Source organism: Panthera tigris, chromosome X (genome assembly GCF_018350195.1).
Source record: "Panthera tigris isolate Pti1 chromosome X, P.tigris_Pti1_mat1.1, whole genome shotgun sequence".
Classification (NCBI taxonomy): Eukaryota; Metazoa; Chordata; class Mammalia; order Carnivora; family Felidae; genus Panthera; species Panthera tigris.
In genome coordinates, this window is record NC_056677.1 from 8611340 (window position 1) to 8625771 (window position 14432).

General features: G+C 42.4%; 1 protein-coding gene across 1 annotated transcript in view; it reads left to right on the top strand.

Moving 5' to 3' along the window:
- Positions 1-14432, top strand: part of FRMPD4 (FERM and PDZ domain containing 4) — a 789303-nt gene that overhangs the window by 15376 nt on the left and 759495 nt on the right. Inside the window, exon 2 of the mRNA XM_042974957.1 lies at positions 111-234. Within this exon, the coding sequence (XP_042830891.1) occupies positions 111-234 (124 nt within the window). The remainder of the gene's footprint in view (positions 1-110; positions 235-14432) is intronic.

Sequence of the window (14432 nt, forward strand, 5' to 3'; positions counted from 1 at the left end):
TTCCTCCTCTCCTTCCTCTCTCACTCTTCTTGCCTAGCAGTTGTTTGCTACGAGACGGTCATTGTTCCTATAAACGAATAAAGAACAGAGTTCTTTCTTTCCATCCTTAGGAAAAGGTGGGCTGTTTTGCCTTCCTACCATGGACGAGGATCTTGAAGGAGAAACTTGGCAGACCTTTTCCATTCCCTGGGGCTTCGGCCAGGCAGTAGAGGATGAAGGAGGACATACATGCCAGTGAGTAACAGTCCTCAAGTACAAATAGCAGGGGTCCTGTCATTGCTTCCTGAGATTAGCTCCTGGTTTTCAGTAGGATGGATTTATTTGGACAAGGGTTGAAAACCATGTCTCAGAATTATACAAAAATGATGCCTTTGATAGAAAAGCGATGAGATCCTTCTGAGTTTTGTCTCAGTAACTGTAATTTTTACAAAAAGAACATTTGGAGGTGAGGCAGGAATATCCTGCAAAAGAAAAGCATAACGTCATACACTACTCTGGCTGTTTATTTTCTCACGACTACATGTCCAGAGGCATGCTTTTGGGAAGAGAGAAACTGATTTTAGCTGCTCATCCTTATATATGGTATTCTAATCGGCTATCACTCACAGTAAACTTTTGACTGCACTTGTGCACTTTTTGCAAGGGAAATTGGGCTGTGCTGTGTTTATTTTCTTTTGAAAGTGGTATCTTCTCAATGACAAATGTATCTATCAAGATGAAAACTTTTCATTGTTAAGCAGAAAATGCTATGTTGGCTATACAAATTAGTTTGTATTTAATTGCTTATCTTCAGTGGTCTTGATAAATAAGTGTTTCTCCCTTGGAAACCTATTTTACAGAAAGTGCAGATCCTTGATGAGTGGCTGATGGTTTATATAAATATGTAATTCTTTCTTGATTTTGTCTAAGTTTCAAGTATTTTGAAATTCTTGAAATTTGTCAGTGCTGCATGCATTTTGGAATGCAAATTGGAAAGTTTCCAGTCATTGTGCTATTCAATGCTTTCTCATTAATCACTGGTACTTGTGAGTTTGTTTAAATGATATTCTTTCAGCAGATTCTATGATTATCGAGTGTTGCAGCATTGCAATAAGAACATTATGTGAAGGGGCACCTATAAAGGAACTGCCACAGGTTAAGAGAAGCTCTCCAAATGGGTAGAATTCATTACCCTGGACTTTTATCACTTGGGACTTTGAGCCAAATGTGTTTAGAGTTGCCATCATTTTCCATAATAGTAATCACTTGGTGGCACTATGTGTTTTAAAACAGTTTTGACAGTTTGCATGGGTGCGAATGAAACCTCTTTCCTTTCGTTGTAAGGAAAATTTAGAAAGTGACGTTGTCATTCTTTGGGACTAGAACATACGAAACAGCCTGATGTTTTGGAGCTAGCAACAGTGATCTCCCAAAAACCACTGTTCGCTTATGATGTAATTTCATTGGACAGCTTTTCTTTGTAGTGCACACATTTTCTTCCCGATTTCATACCTGAAAGATGAAATGATTGAATACACTTAGGCTAAAGAGAACAGCCGCTTAAGACAGGATCCTGAGCTTTGTGGCTCTTGCTTGTCTGATAAGTACCATGAAACGAAATAGATTTGGCTCCGAGCTCACTGAAGCATGTTGTTTACAGGTTTGGGAGAAAATAGATAATGAAAGGGATAAGGAATATTTTAAATCAGAACACTAAAGACAAACCACTGAATTCCAGTTGGATAGTTTGTTGGCCATACTTTTAACTCCATGTACCCAGTGAAAAGTCTAGTGTGTCTTGTTTTATTAGAATTAGTGCTAGATATGTGTCTAAAGACTGGAGTTCCGTGTTATCCCTGGATGTGCTTAGTCATTAGATGATTCAAGTTAATATATTATTAATTTTAATTTTATACATAAAATACTATTTTATTTTTATGACTCAACACAAAAAGCAACCATTATTATAACTTCAGCTCATTTCTGCAGTGGACGATGCTCTCGGGTATAGAACCATATAAATGTGGTTCAAGATTCAGTCGGTGGGGACAGTCTTCGTAGAGCAACAAGTGAGGCTGGCCCAATTCCCTCAATCGAGTCTCATTTGAGCTGCTGACTTTTCACAGGAGTACGATCTAAAATCCTTAGTCTGTCGTCCAGTCAGGCAGCGCAGGCTCCCTCGTCTGGGAGGTCCCTGCAGCCCTTCTCCACGTTGCTCATTGCTGACCCGAAGAAGCTATCATAAGACTGAAGTGAAGACGAGAATGGTTCACTTTCCTGAAGTTTGTAACCTTTAAAATTAAAGCGACTCGAGATTGTTTTTGTTGTTGATTAAAGAGCAACTGGTTGCCCAGTAGAGCAGCCACACAGAATGGTCAGGTTTCCGGAACCGGTCTGACCTGGCTGTGTGCCCTGGTGCCTTCATTTATTGCCTACATGGCTTTGGGCAAGTTTGTCAGTTTCATTAAGCCTCAGTCCTCATGTCTGTAAGATGAGGATAATACCTACCTCATGGGGATGGAGGGCTAAGTTAGTTATTGTAGGAACATCTCCTAGCACAGTGCCTGCCTCAGCCAGTTATCTGATTACCGACGGTCATTCTTAGTATTCGTGTTAGTAGCAGTGATAGCGGAGCCTTTCAAAAACAATCTGGATCACAGGCCTTCGGGTTCAGTTTAAGTTTGAGAGAAAGTTATAGGTTATTTGGCTATATCTTCTGGCAGGAAGATTCTAATCTTCTAGTAGGAAAAAGGATTCATTTGGAACCTCACCTACTAGAATGGCAAACAGGGATAACACTGAGAATGCCAAGTGCTAGCCAGGGTATGGAATGACCGGAACTCTCACGGATTGCCCGCACGATGACAGAGATCGATGGGTGCCAGGGGTTAGGGGTTGGAGAAGTGTGTGAAAGTACCTTCTGTAATGGAGCTATTTTGTATCCTAATTGTGGTCATGGTTATAAGAACCTATACATGTGATAACATTTATATAGAACAGTAGTATGTCGAAAAGTCAAATTTACTATGTGATAATTTAAAACATGAAAAATGAGAATACAAGCTTTTGGCCCTTGAGGAGTTCATAGGTGCACTGAGGGACAAACACAAATACTTATAATGCAGTGGGGTGAATGCAGTGATCGCAGCGCGCTGAGAGAAGAGCTAACACCTGGCGTGGCATGCCGTACTGGTCTGATGTGACTGGGTTGCAAGCGTACCCAGATATTGCTGCGCAAGAATTGTGGGGTCCTGAGGCCCGGGCCAGTTGCAGCCTTGTCCCTGTACCCTCAACCGTCTTCTCTGTGTTCCAAGACCTGAAAAAGTCTGGGGGGGTCCTGGATTAGGGTATGATGAGACCCCTTTGCCTAGTCGCCTGGGAGGAGGAAGGTACTGAGAAACCTCCATAGGGGAGGTGGTGCCCGCAGTGGGAATAAAGGGTAAAAAAGAGAGAGCTAGGCAGAGCCAGCAAGCCAGTCGTTGCCTGACAAAGGCACAGAGGAGAGAAAGTGAGTACAAGTTGGGGGCTCTAGGGTATCCAAGATGACAAGAGTACGAAGTGTGACGTGTGGCTGGAGAACGGAGACCGGGGACAGATTTCTGGATAGCCCTGTATAATAAAAGGACATTTGGTTTTATGATAGTGGATTCTGGGCGTATTTAGAGGCACATGGGGGATGAGGCGGCAGAGACAGCAATTTGATGAAAGCGAGAAGAGGCTGCAGGGGTGGGATAATGGGAAGAAGTACAGGGTTTGATCTTAACTGTCAAGTGCTCGAGAACACACTTGTAGCATGTGTAGCATTAATGGCAGACTCTCCCTCCTGGGAAGATCTTTTCACTCATTCGTTCACCACCAATTCATTCAACAAATCATCCACCTGCCTGATAAGCACTATTTTAGGTCCCGGGGATCCAACAGTGAGCAAAATCAAGTCCCAGCTCTTGTGGAGCTGATATTTTCAGGGCTAAATGAGCTAAGCTTTGGACAGTTTTGAAATGTAAAGGGGCTCTGAGGTAAAAATGCCTAGTAGACAGGTGCTATAAAGACCAGTCTGAGCTGAAAATTCAAATTGGTGGTCACTGGTACAAAGATAGAAATCGGAGCCTTAGAAGTTGATTGAATAATCCATCTTTTGATACTTCAATAAAGCTGGAAAAAACCTATTTTTTTCACCCAAATTCTCAATGATTTGCCATTAAGGCTTGTTCTTCTGTAAGAGGAGGGATCCGTCTAGCTTATGCTGTAATCTCAAGGGTGCTCATCCACCCAGATTCCTTTTTTATGACATCCTGGCAAAGGGTTCTCTAACCTTTCTAGAAGAGACTGTGTTACAATGAACAGATGTGTCTGACATGTGGAACATTATACTAAGCTCTAGGATGGGGAGGGGAGGGAAAAGAAAGAGTAGACCTGGTCCCTCTTCTGAAAACACTGAAAGTCTACAGGGAGAGCTAGCTCCTTAACTCTCTGTAAGTACTTAAGGTACTTGAGAATGGCCATAAGCAAACAAATAGAAATTCTGGGTGGCTCAGGGTGCTGAATCTTATAGTACATATATACATGGGCAGAGTTGTAAAGCAGTCATCAGTGACTTTCAAAAGAAGTATGTTCTTTTTTAAAAAATTTTTTTAATGTTTATTTAGTTTTGAGAGAGAGAGAGAGAGTGAGAGAGTACGAGTGGGGGAGGGGCAGAGAGAGAGAGAGAGAGAGAGAGAGAGAGAGAGAGAGAGAGAGGAAGACACAGAATCTGAAGCAGGCTCCAGGCTGTGAGCTGTCAGCATTGTGCCTGACATGGGGCTCAAACTCATGGACTGTGAGATCATGGCCTGAGCCGAAGTTGGATGTTTAACTGACTGAGCCACCCAGGCGCCCCAAAAGGAGTATGTTCTGAAGCCAGTTATCGATGAACTGGCAATAATTGGAATGACATAGGCCAAATTCTTGGATTTGACTTTGGGCAGCATAAATCGGCACGTGGTATTTTGAAGAGATTCTTTTAATGAAATAGTTTTAACCCGGCTGTGTTGTTAAAGCTGCTGTGACTCAGGTACGTATTCATGCTACCATGTCGATGTGGCCCCCAAACCAAAGCATTAAAATTCCGGCTGTTCTGACAACCAGGAAATAAACAAGCGGATGTCCTTTCTCCATCGTAAGTCCTCATCTCCCTGTGGTGGGTCTGGGATAAGGTGTGAGTCAAAAGTGGGGAGGCAAAAGGGTATGTTCAGGTACCATCTGGCAGGCAAACTACCCATGACCGGGAGTCGCGCGCTAACCATTGTCCACAGCTCATAAAGGACTTTTGGTCATTCTGAGCTGAGTGCCCACTCATTTTTGGAGCTGTCATGACAGCTTGGATGGTCTGCATCTCATGTCAATTAATTTCACCTTTAAAATGACAGTGGCTCTACTTGTTTACGTATAACAAAGAATTACACGTACTCAACTAAAAATGTGACTTATTTCCTTTTCCATTTGATAATTCAGGGATAGACACCTCTGCTATTTAAAGACTTCTTGAGTATACTCAGTTTTATTGACCGGTGTTATGTTGGACACTAAGAGTAAAGAGGAGGAAGAATGTGTTTGTCTTTATTCATTCTCAGCTCCATATTGCACAGAAAATCTTCAAATAAATTTCTAACAGATCTAATATATATTATAATACATACATTCTTTGTATATAAAATTCATTTACTAATGAATTACTAATATAAAAATTTCCTTTGAATTGATGTCTTTTTTTTTAAGTTTATTTATTTATTTTGAGAAAGACCCACTGGGGAGGGGCAGAGAGAGAGAGAATCCCAAGCAGGTTCTGTGCTGTCAGTGCAGAGCCCAATGCAGGGCTTGAACTCACAAACTGTGAGATCATGACCTGAGCTGAAATCAAGAGTCAGATGTTTAACTGACTGTACCACTCAGGCACCCCCTGATGCAGATTCTTATCTATTTAAGAATTCTTCTCCGGGGGGGGGGGGGGAGGAGGGGGGAAGAATTCTTCTCCGTTAAAGGGCCCATTGCTTTCTTCAGTTCTTCAAAGAGGCATATGACTTCGTCCCCGCCCAAAAAGGCTTAGAAGTGCTGCTCAATGAATTATCTCTATACAATAAACTTAATTATGTACAAAAGCAATTATTTCAACGTTTTGAGTTGAATATATACCCAAATAAAGCAAAATCTTATTGAGGGACACTTGGCTGGCTCAGTCAGTAGAGCACACGACTCTTAATCTCAGAGTCATGAGTTCTAGCCCCATGTTGGGCGTGGAGCCTACTTTGAAAAAAAAAACCATCTTATTGAGGCTCATTTACATGATTTATTATTCCATCTGAACTTTCAGCGGCTGGGATGAATTTATGGCCAAATGCTTATAAAACCAAAGTGCCCTTGTGAGATGCTCAGCTTAGAGGGTGCCTTACTCTACAGGATGCACACGTCCCTGAGGAATCATATTTGTTAGTTTCTCAGCTTTTCTCATGCATATCAAGAAGGTGTATCCAACAGTAATCAATGATTCAAACCCCACTGATTTGTACTCCCCATTCATAATTTTCCTCCAGTATGCACTTCTATTTTCTGAGGTTTTTAAAGATGGTAATTAAGGAGTCTTCTACTCTTTGAGTAAAGTGGATTTCTAGAAGGAAACAGCTGGGAAACATGTTGGAATTACAGAGAGGAGATCGATTTAGACAACCGCCCCCCCCCCTTTTATTCTGGTTACAAAGCACAGACAAACTCAGTGCTTTGAAAAGCAAACAGAAATGTCAGAAGGTCCTTCTCCAGGCAATTCAACATGTACTTGAAGGACCCTTCTCGGACAAGGACTGTGCTTTGCCCTTTCAGAGCCTACTCTCAGGTAAAGATGGTTATCCTGTATTACAGATAATTGCTGATGGGATTGAACACAATCCTCCCAGGAGACTGAGGCTAATGGGTTGGAAGTTCTGTGTCTTTAATATATTTGCTGGGGGGATACCGTCTCCCCTTTCTAATACAAAACTCAAAACCCCGAAGCAGGGAACATGCACGCACACTCACACACAATGCCAGCTCCAGTAATCACATCTTTCATTTTTTGTTGTTTACTTTTTCTTTTTTGCTTATTCTATTTCTCTATTTTTAACTGTTCTATTTCTCTATTTTTGTTGTCATGTGATAATCATTTCTTAATATCACCCTTCCTTTCTGACTCAGGATTTTGTGCAAATCGTTCCCTTCTTCCGGAATGTTTCATCATTCACGTCTGTGTTCAAATGTCTCCTTTTTGGAGAAAGCATGCACACGTTGACATTCATTCATTTAATGACTCTATTTACTAACACTGTACCTGGCACTGATCTATATGCTAGTGGAGCCATAACATTATACCATTACTAAGCTGGTCTTCTGTCTCTTTGTGAAAATGTAGACACTTGACTAGGATTTTTTTTTAAGTTTATTTATTTATTTTGAGAAAGAGAGAGAGAGAGCACATGGGAGGTGCAGAGAGGGAGAGAGAGAATCCCAAGCAGGCTCTGGGCTGTCAGCACAGATCCTGATGTGAGGCTCAAACCGACAAACTTAGAGACCCTGACCTAGGCCGAAATCAAGAGTCAGACGCTCAACCTAGGGAGCCACCCAGGTGCCCCTCAACTATGATTTTTGATTGAAACTTTCATCTGTAATGGGTACTGTTCTGAGGTCTCACATTACTAGTGTATCAGGAGTGTGTTTTTTTCCCCTTGAGTTTTCATGGGGAAAGAGGTAGCAAAATGATAACATAGATAAATGGAGTTTTGAGAAGTTGCCTACAAGATTAATTTCTTGTTCTAAAAAAGTAGATTGATTGATTGATTATCCAGTAAAGTTAAAACATGATTTGTAAGTGTATAATTTCCTTACAGGAAATGCTTATAAATATGATAAAAATAAGTATGATTTTATATTTTCTTGCATCTTATTCTTAAATATTAAACTCATTTTATTGGAATATTATTGGAAAATGTTAATTCTGAGGTTTCACATGACAAATAGCAACCATTTCATACAGCATATTTTCCCAAATGAAGCACATTATGACTGAAATGTGGATGAGAGGCCTAAAGGTGATTACTACGTACATCAAATCCTTTATTTCCCAATTCTAGTTTGTGTACACCTTTCACCTCAAAGTTCTATGTAGTCGTCTTTTGGCTTTACCACTACACCTTCACAATTTTTACCTCCATGACATCTCTGAAATTCTACTGTTTCTCTTTCTGGAGAATATATTCTATAATATCCTTGATCCTCCCAATTCACTAGGTTAGTGAAATTATATATGCCATGTGCCATAGCAATTCATAATTTTAAGAATCTATTTAAAATTGTCATCCTCTGTATAAAGGACTTGGAGAACTTTCTAGGATGTATTTGTCGGTAGGGCTGACTTTTTTCAGTTTTCTCTACCAGATGTGATCACCATTGCTCAGTCATTACACACTTCTTTTTACTTCTCCATTTATCTATGTTTATTTTATTTTATTTTTTTTTATTTTTATTCTTTTTTTTAGCGTTTATTTATTTTTGAGACAGAGAGAGACAGAGCATGAACGGGGGAGGGGCAGAGAGAGAGAGGGAGACACAGAATCGGAAGCAGGCTCCAGGCTCTGAGCCGTCAGCCCAGAGCCCGATGCGGGGCTCGAACTCCCGGACCGTGAGATCGTGACCTGAGTTGAAGTCGGACACTCAACTGACTGAGCCACCCAGGAGCCCCTCCATTTATCTATGTTTAAGTTGAACTTCCTCTATGGGACTGTTCTCTGATAATTCCAGAATATACTAACTGAACTTTTTCTAGGTGTCCATAGAATTTGTTTTTGTAATTTTTTAATGCTTATTTAGTTTTGAGGGAGAGAGAGACAGAATGTGAGCAGGGGAAGGGCAGAGAAACAGGGAGACACAGAATCCAAAGCAGGTTCCAGGCTCCCAACTGTCAGCACAGAGCCCCACGCAGAGCTTGAACTCACAAACCATGAGGTCATGACCTGAGCCGAAGTTGGATGCTTAACTGACAGAGCTACCCAGGTGCCCCAGAATTTTGTTTTTGATGTTAAAATATTTTGATTCCCAAATATATGCTTAGTGCACTATTATTGATTGAAGCATATTTTCTAATTGTTTTCTTTGTAAAATACTAGTATTCCCAAATCTGTTGCAAGTTTCTTAGAATTATGTCTCCAACTTTTCTCACCTTATCCACCAGCTCTAAATAAATATGTATTAAATGGAATTGAATACAGAAAAGAGGTTTTCATGAAGAAGATCTGCTCCAAATGTGTGAGTCAGATTTTGCATATATTCTGCCTTCTAGTTGGTAGGCATGTTTCTATATAGTTCTTTAAAAAAATTTTTTTTAATGTGTATTATTTTTGAGAGACAGAGAGAGAGAGACAGAGTGTGAGTGAGGGAGGGGCAGAGAGAGAGGAAGACGCAAAATCCAAAGCAGGCTCCAGGCGCTGAGCTTTCAGCACGGAGCCCAACGCAGGCCTCAGATCCGTGAACTGCGAGATCATGACCTGAGCCGAAGTCGGACGCTTGACTATCTGAGCCACCCGGGCACCCCTCTGTAATAGTTCTTTCAAGTGTTTTGGCTTTTAAAATTTCTGTTATCTCCTATGCAAGCAGAACATGTATATTTGCTATCAATTGCTGTGTAATGAACCACCCAAAACATAATAGCTTAAAACAGCAGAGACTTATTATTTTTTTGTAATTTCTGTGGACTGGGCTTAGCACGGTGGTTCATTGGCTGCAGGAGCTCTTATCTGGGGTCACTTGTGAAAGCTAGGAGGTCAGCTGGGGCTGGAATGTCCAAGATGGATACGCTCACATGCCTGGCATCTCAGCTACAGTGCCTAGAGCTGAGGGCTAACTAGTCTTCTCCCTCTTTCCCACTCAGCAGTCTGTCTCAAGCTTTTTTTTTTTTTTACGTTTATTTATTTATTTTGAGAGAAGTAGTGCAAATGGGGAAAAGGCAGAGAGAGAGGGAGGAGAGAGAATTCCAAGCAGTCTCTACACTGGCAGTGGCAGTGTGGAGCCCAATGTGGGGCTCGAACTCACAAACTGTGAGATCATGACCTGAGCTAAAATCAAGAGTCAGTCGCTTAACCGACTGAGCCACCCAGATGCCCTTGGCTCAACCTTTTTTACATGGCAGCTGGGTTCTAAGAAGACAAAAGGAAGCTGCCAGGCTTCCTCAGTCCTAGACCTAGAAGTCACATAGCTTTACTTCTGCCACATTGTCATTGTCCGAACAGGTCACAGGACAAGTCAGATTTAAGGGGAGGGGCTCCACCTCTCACTGGGAGCAGCAGCAAAGTCACACCCCAGAAGGACAGGTAGGGAGGAGGGAACTGTTGGCAGCCATTTTTGCAGATAATCTGTCGCAACAGGATAGTGTGATAGGAGTGTGAAATGATCCAGATACACTTTAAAATTTTTGCAGCTTAGAAAGCTGAAGCCTAGAGAAGTGAGATGGCTTGCCCAAGGTCCCATAGCTGTTTTCCCAGAACTTTGTTACACCAAGTGTGGCCCCTGGACCGACAGCATCAAAACTGGGAGCTCGCCGGAAATGCGGACTCTCAGGCTCTACCCCAGATTTGTTGAACCAGAATCTGCCTTTTCCCAGGATCCCCAGGGGCTCTGAATGCACATCAAATTGTGCTGAAAAGATCTTTTGCGCCTTTTACTTCCAAAACTGAAAACAGAAGACCTAGTTATGAAATAAGAATGTCTTACCATCTGAGACTTGACTCAGCACGACAAAGGTTTTGTTTTACTTAATACCTGTTATATATATTTTTTGAAGCACTTCCCTTAGCTCTTTAAAATTATTATTGAATTTAATTCTCACAATAGCTCTGAAGGGTAATTATTATAATTTACATTTTATAAAAGAGCAGACTGATGTTTAGAGACCCACACTCGTCCATGGTGGGGCCGAATTAAAACCTAGGGTTTTCCGACTCCAAACTCCGTGCTCTTAATTACAGGACCGTATACACTGGCAAGTGCCGTATAGCAGCTGTGAAGGAGTCTTAAGTGTTTAGAGGAAGAGATTGTTTGAGGGAAGCCGAGGCATGTGGCTCAGCTTGGTGAGCGGCTGCTTCTCTCCTGATGCCTCCCACTCCCACCTTGCCTAAAGTGAAGAGGCTGGCACGGGCATGTGACAGATGGCGAGACCCTGCTCTGCCGTATGTGCCCTGCTCCCTGTTCCTGGGCACACAGCTGCCTGACACAGACCTTGCCAGTTGGGCAGCTGCCTCTTGAAGTGTCTCCAAGGGCTGTTGCTCAGAGAGTGCAGTCCAGCATTTTTTCTGCTTTCCCTTTTAGACTTGTCTTCCCTCTGCTTCTAGGTCTCCACCCAGAGCAGAGAGTGCTCTTTGGGGACTGAAGGGGAGCCCAGGCCAGACCTTGAGCTGCACATAACAGGTGGCATGTGGACGAAGCTCATCCCGAGGCGGGCGAGCCAAAGCAAGGAGCAGGGGACAGGGCCGGGCTCCTCCTGGATTCCCACGTCCGGGAGAGCTTGGCGCCTGCCGGAGCTCCTTTCCGACAGCTGTGCGTGGGATGGAAAGGCAATTTCCTCCTTGCTGTTCCCTTTCCAGGAATGAGGAGCAAGTGCAGGCAAGGGCACTCCTCTTCCTAGACCCGGGGGCTGAGGGAAGAGGGGGCCAAGGACAAAAGCTCCAGAATCTTTCCATCTTGGAGAAAAGACAGCAATATTTATGTTTGCTTTGGTACGGTCAGCACTTCGTGCCACCGCTGGGCAGGTTAACACTTGCCATCTGACGCTGACAGTGCAGTGTGAGCTAGCTTAGGTAGTGTGATTACCGTGTCTGGAGTAAAATCTACATGCTTTCGCTTTCTTTGGGTAAGTTACTTGATAAGTTTCAAGGTTGTCATCCGGAAACTGGGAATAATAATTTTCTCTCTTCATATGATTGCTGTGAGGGGTAAATGGGAAAATACGTGTAAAGGGATTCATAGCCTAATAACTGGCATTTAATACATATTTGATAAATATTATTTGGTAATGTTAGAATTTTTATGACAGTAGAAACTGTCTTGTTCGCTGCCATATCCCCAGCTCCCAGAACAGTTTCTGGCACATAGTAGGTACTTGTTAATTATTTGATGAATGAAGGAATGAGTGAATGAATGGATGACTTAAGCGAATTAATGAATATATTCTATGACAGTCTAACAGTTATTTTTGTGCTTTATCAGAGGACTCGATGGCTTTAAGTGTAAACGGTTGAGTGTGATTGTGTTTGTGCACATGTATACATAGCAGGTGTATATATGTATGTATATGGGATAGAGATTTTTCAGATGCTGCCTAGTTAGTCAGAAATGACACGGCCCTTTTTTTCTGGAGCTATAGCTATCTTCCTGTCCCCCTCTTCCCTTTGCATGCTTGCACACTTGTGTACTCTTGCCCTCACTCTCACGTGCACTTGCCTCATCTTTTCTTTTCTCTTCTTTTCCTTTCCTCTTCTCCTCTCTTCTCTTCCTTTCTTTTTCCTTTCCTTTCTTTTCCCTTCCTTCCTTTCCCTCCCTCCCTACCTGCCCCCTCTTTTTCTTTCTTTCTTTCTTTCTTTCTTTCTTTCTTTCTTTCTTTTCTTTCTTTCTTTCTTATTTTGGCTTTGGTGTTAAAATCCTTCCTCAGAACCTATCGAAATATATAGCTTTCATACTCACAGTACACCCAAGGTCTTTGCCACGTGAAACAGTATAGCCTTTCTGCTCTGATGATGGTCTTTCAACAGTGTGCTGCTCACTTGCTTTTGTTAAACAGAATTCAAACAAGTAAATTTGGAAATTTAATTGTTTTATTAAATGATTTGTGAATTGGTCAGCATCCCATTTAGCAAGCAGAGGATACCTCCACTGAGCTAAACAAAAGAAAGGTTTTTAAAGGCAGAGAGAAGGCATTAAAAAAAAAAAAGAAATTTATTAGTGAGGAATGCATTGGTTAGGCAAGGTTGCCCTTCTAAGGGGAACGGAAGGGGTCTGTCAGTAAATTTCCAAGTACTGATTGGAATATTCCATGTTGACGGGTTAAAGGTTACATTCCTGGGGCGTGGGGGTTAAGACTGGACTTAGGTTAGGTATTAAGTCTCAGTTTACTGACTTGGGGCCTTAAGTGATACTATTTTGGGCCCATGATTTTCTTTTTACCGGTTGTAATTCAAGTGCCAGGGCAATCATTTTACAGTCCTCCTTGGGTGTGTGAGCCGTCTCCCAGTCTTGGCCTGTTGAAGGCCATGAGGCTCTGACAGCCACCCGCTCCTTCACTCCCACATGAGTTGCAAGGAAGACAGGATAAGCACAAAGACACATGTGCACTAGGATACAACCAGAGCCATAAGAATGAGTAAGTACATAAAAACCTGCTGTGCAGAGAATGGATTTACTCTGTTCAATAATTGAGTTCCGAGATGGTGAAACTGAAGGGACTTTTCACAGTTAAAGAAAGGGCAGGGGCACCTGGGTGGCTCAGTCCATTAAGCGGCCAACTTCAGCTCAGGTCATGATCTCACAGTTCCTGGGGTTGAGCCCCACATCGAGCTCTGTGCTGACAGCTCAGAGCCCGGAGCCTGCTTTGGATTCCGTGTGTCCCTCTCTCTCTGCCTCTCCCCTGCTTGTGCTCTGTCTCTCTCAAAAATAAACATTAAAAAAAAAAAAAGAAAAAAATTTTTAAAAAAAGACAGTAATCACTGAGTGCTATGAATGAGGTGCTGTCCTCAGTGAGTTGGATATGGTAAGGCATTTAACTCTGTGATAGCTTTAGATGTGTCAACTTGGCTAGGCTCCACTATAGTCCAAGGGTTCCCTTCAAGGGAATTGTACTTCTGGTTAGGGCAGGCTACCAGGGGTATTCTCAAAGGCGTCGAAGGAAGAAAGGGACACAGTGACTGTTTTGTAGCACATAAGTCTTATCCCAGTTATTCAAACACTAGTCTCGATGCTGCAGTGAAAAGATTTTCAAGATGTGATTAAGACACACAATCAGTTGATTTTAAGTTAATCAAAGGGCAGTTATCCTGGGTGGGCCTGACTTAGCCACCTGGAAGGTCTTTAAAAGAGAGCTTATGCTTCCCTGAGTCGGAGATGTTATGGACCAGCTGAAGCTTGTGCCCGTGGGCCTGCACCCTGCTTATGATCCTCCCTTCCTGACTGCCTACACTACAGACAGCGGGCCTCATAAGCAGCCTTCACAACTGCATAAACCAATTCCTTGTAAAATACACACACATACACACGCACACACGCACACACACACAATCTCCTACTGGCTCTGCTTCTCTGATTGAACCCTGACTGATGGGAAGCCTTCTCATATGAGGTAGTTATTCCCATGTGCATCTGGAGAAGCCGAAGCACGGAGAGATTAAATAACTTTTCCAGGATCACATAATCAG